General features: G+C 39.1%; 1 protein-coding gene across 14 annotated transcripts in view; it reads right to left on the bottom strand.

The window, feature by feature from the left end:
* The window catches only part of ptprk (protein tyrosine phosphatase receptor type K), an 86,939-nt gene that overhangs the window by 53,776 nt on the left and 28,639 nt on the right, over positions 1–4,524 (bottom strand). For all 14 annotated transcript variants that reach the window (XM_014030075.1, XM_014030077.1, XM_014030078.1 and 11 more), the window contains exon 6: positions 1,285–1,366. In XM_014030075.1, coding sequence (XP_013885529.1) covers positions 1,285–1,366 — 82 coding nt within the window. The remainder of the gene's footprint in view (positions 1–1,284; positions 1,367–4,524) is intronic.

Below are 4,524 nucleotides of genomic sequence, written 5' to 3' on the forward strand. Positions count from 1 at the left end.
AATTACTCAATAAATTTACATAAAATTAGGATTCATACCAAACTGTAATATATCAACGTAACCAACAAGACAAATAAAGTCATACAGTATCTCTGGATAACCTTATGATATCAGAATAATCCAGGCGTCAAAATCCAGGAACTGGAAAATGTAATTAGGTCATTTTGACCAGATTTGACTTAATCCTCATTTCGATATGATGGGTCACATTTTTGTACTGGTGGTGTGATTGCAATCATACAGAGCAGCTTCTATTGTGAATGAAAACACACAGACACACACACACACACACACAAGCTCGCGTCCATGTATTCATGCAAATGTGCGCACACACAAACCTGTGTCCAGACATGCAGCTGTGAGAATGAATGCTTCCACTGTGGAGGCTAAATACTAATTCCTTTTCAAATACTTGCTCCTTCCATTCGGGAGTCTGGCTGCCTTTTAGGGACTGATTTATTTATTTATTTCATTTTTAGTTTTGTGGTTTTAGGAATGTGCTTCCAGCATCAACAAACTCTGACGGGAACTAAGAACTGTGAAGACAGACATCTCAAACTGTTACGGTGCAAAATAGTTTGTTTTCCTGACTTCTAATCAATGGGATTCATTAAGAAACCGTTTTAAAAGATGTCAGCCGCTATCACACACATGAGCGAACAAAGTTGTAATGGCCCCCTTTCTAACGTGAAGACCCTTTAGGAGCGTCCCTGTGGCCTTAGATTAACAGGCCTTTCTGTTAACAGTAGCAGATTGTCGTCACAACTCGTTTTCGCCTCGAGCAGCGAGGAAACACTCGAGTGAGGAGGAGACCTGAGACAGAGTCAGAATTTAAAATGGATAGGAGCGCTCATCTCCTGTCAGTGCAGAGACAAGACAGTGACTGTTCAGTGTGTGTGTGTGTGTGTGTGTGTGTGTGTGTGTGTGTGTGTGTGTGTGTGTGTGTGTGTTAAACGGAGAGAGAGAAAACGCTGAGTGGTCACAATCTTCTCTTTCCATGATTGCCCTAATACTGTCTCATTTCCCGCTTCACTCTCTCCTCTTTCTCTCTGTTTTCTCTTCTCACAATCTCTCCCCACTTTATTTTATTTCTCTAATTTTTCCTCCCTCCATCACTCGGTTTTCTTCCTTTCACTCCATCTGTCCTCTCCCGTGTCACCTTCCCACTTATCTATCCATTCAGCTGCAACAGAGACCATCCCAGGTACGGTCTAATTAGTGGCCAAAGCTATCAGCCTTCTAGTCAGCGAACTAGGACTAATTGCTGGCATGATGATGACTCACCACATGGGTAGCTGAGCACTTGAATGTCATCTATGGCGATGAAGCCAGCTTTGCTCTCCCAGACCTCTGCTTCAAAAATAACCTGGAAAAAAGAAGGGCAAAGGTCTTATTATCACGGTTCTTATTATCATCAATATTTCATATGTCTCTGTGATACATAGACAGGCACAGATAGTATTTTTCACATACTTGTAGAGTAGAACAAAGCAGACATTTACACACAAACATATGGAAAAAAATCTGTTGTGTAAAATATTTAGAGAAAATCAAACAAGAACAAAAACAATCAGTCACAAAAATTGTTGATTTATGTTTTATTTTGTTCAGACAGCGGTTCAATTTGCTGCCAAAGTTATTGCATTAAAGCAAATCTGAATCAAAGCTTTGAAAAGCTATTTTAAAAAAGCATTTCAGATGCATTAATTGGAATAAATAAACTAATTTGAGTAGTGTTGCCTATAATGATGGTATAAACAATGTAGATAAAGTTAGCCTAAAAAGAAACAAACCATAAAAAAAGAAAAAAAAACTGATTTTAGAAAAGATTTCAGCTTCTGTAAAACAATGATCTGTCAGCGAAGTTATTCTGGCCAGAACTAGAAACAAGTGGTGAGTCACGTCATGCAATGTCAGAAGTGATTTCCAAAAACCGTTTCCATTCCCTTAATGCACATCAAAGGCCAACATCACCTCAAGCAAGCACATACACGTTTTCTTCATTCTTCCCTCTCCACTTCAGATAACTTTTAATATCTACTTCTTTGAGTTTGTTGCGTTGCCTGGCAGCTTTGTCCAAGCTACAAACTCTGAAATAAACTGGTTTTAATTGAACTATGTAGAATCTGGCTGAGACTGTAAGAACACTGAATTGACTGAATTGATTTTACTGTTTTCATTTCATGAAATAAACAGAATATTTGATTTGTTCTCATCAAGGCCTGTCGTGATAAGCAATAAATCAATTTATTGCGTGATAAATTAGAAGGAGGGTGCACCACGGGGCACTGTGCCAAACCTTGAGCTTCCTGAGTATTTTTTTATTATTATTATTATTATTATTACACTACGTAAATTTGATGAACTTCATAAGCAGCTGTTGTGTGTTTTCACTAACTTTGCTCCGTCCGTCCATAACTTTACGTAAATTTCGTAAACGTCCGTAAATTTCACATACCGTTTGATTAGGGGAGTGTGAAGCAATTTTACAGCTTCAGCAGCTGTTTGTTGTTGTGTTTCTAAAGTCAGGTGCAGTTCAATTCTTAACATTTTTCCAAGTACATAAATTTCATTAACTTCTGTAAGCTTCGTAAGCATGAGTGCAGGGGTTGTTAGCGTAGTTGAAAATGGTTTCCAAAAAAAAATAGTCATTTATCGCAATAATCTCTGAGGCAATCATCCAGCAAAATTTGTTATTATGTCGTGTACTCTCATCCACGATTAGCTCTATCAATATCACACTTAAGAATAAATTATCTAGTAATTTTAGCTGGCTAACAGAAGGCTTCCAACAACAATGTGAACCAGGTACGAGACCTTGTTGGCGTCCCAACAAAGACCTGGGAAGCCAGTGCTCTTGATCACCTCGAGTTGCGATCGTTGTGCTTTAAGGAAGTAAGAAATCACTAATGCCAGCATCAAGCCTCCTTCAACAACGCAAAACCCAAGATGCCTAAATGATAACTTTGTTTGTCCCGTATGTCAACAAAGACATCCCTGACCAACTGGACTTATCGACCACTACAGAACTCCTCTACAATCCTAACTTAGAGACAACAGAGGTCCACTGGCAACAATGGCCCATCTATCATTCTCAGTATGTATTGTATGCATAAACATTAATAATTCCATATTAAAACTTGATTTTCTTAGAGCAAACCAGCATAAATAACATTTTATTTGTTTACAAAGTTGACAAATAAAAGTTCCCGCAAACATTTGTGAACTAAAACCCACCAGAGAGAGTTTCTCAGCACAACCGGAGATTTTGGTGAAAGGTTGCAGTGTAAGAGAAGTGAGCTGTTTTACTTGTTTTGATTCAATCTGGGGATAAAAATGCAACATTTTCTACTCCAGCTTAACCATGATAAGCTGATTACTGATTTCTGTGGTTTTTCTGATCCAATACTCCACTGATGGACCGCTTCCCGTTACAATGGATAGTCAGCATGTGTGGGACTGAATGTGTGCGCAAGCTTTAGATCAGGGGCTACAACAGGTGTTTCAGTTCCCTTTAAGTTCATTAACCATTTGGAAAAAAAGCTGATTCTCTTCGTCATCTTCAAAATGACTCTTCTTCATTTCTTCCTCTTTGTGGAATGGCCGTCGATCCATATTGTTCCGTCAACATCAATTTCTCATCATTTCCTCACTGTAATTTTTTTCTTTGTCTCGCCCGCCATCTGTGTTCCAACACTGTTTGCTCGAAGAGAGGCGCCGTAATGAACGGAGAAGACAGACGAAGGGGGAGAGAATGGGAGGTAGCCATGAACATCAGAGGCAGAGGGAGAGAGGGAGGGAGCACAGGGGTGAGCAGTTGTTGTCATTCATCACCTGTAAAAGGAAATCTGCCATGAACTGTTTACCCATAGCTTATCATCTCCTGCTTGTCACTGCCTCCCTCAGTCTTCCTCCCTTCCCAATCTATCTTGTCTCGCTTTTCTATCATCTTTCACACTGAGCTCACTGTAAAAAGCAGCAAAAAGACATCAGCTAAATTTGATTATTTTTATCGTCGTCTTTCAGCAGCTCACCTGTCCACCTGTCTCTCCATCAGAATGATTATCAGCTGTAATAATAATAATAATAAGCAAAAAAATGAGTGCTTAACTCATGTTAACACAGCCGATGCTTAACGGCAATCATTTTTTAACGTGCGTTAACGCAATAATTTCTGTCGGATCTCCGATTAATCGCGATTAATCACAAAAATATCTTGAAGTTAATCGCGATTAAAATTATTAATCTACACCCCGCACTAAAAAAAAAAATACAAATCTATGGAAAACTCTACACAGCTCCATAACAGCAAAATAAGTTGTTGACAGAGAAGATTTGGCAAGTTTTATCATGTGCGCAACCCATATACTCAGCTCTGCAGCTCATCCCACAAATGCATGTTCCTTACAAATGTGGCACCATGCATGCTCACAACCTCACACAAACAGGTGTTTACATCCTGGGTTTTCTATTCGGGCACTGACTGAATGGTATGTGCATATGTGTGTGTGTGTGTGTATATAT

The sequence above is a fragment of the Austrofundulus limnaeus genome, unplaced genomic scaffold (genome assembly GCF_001266775.1).
Source record: "Austrofundulus limnaeus strain Quisiro unplaced genomic scaffold, Austrofundulus_limnaeus-1.0 Scaffold996, whole genome shotgun sequence".
In the NCBI taxonomy this organism is placed as follows: Eukaryota; Metazoa; Chordata; class Actinopteri; order Cyprinodontiformes; family Rivulidae; genus Austrofundulus; species Austrofundulus limnaeus.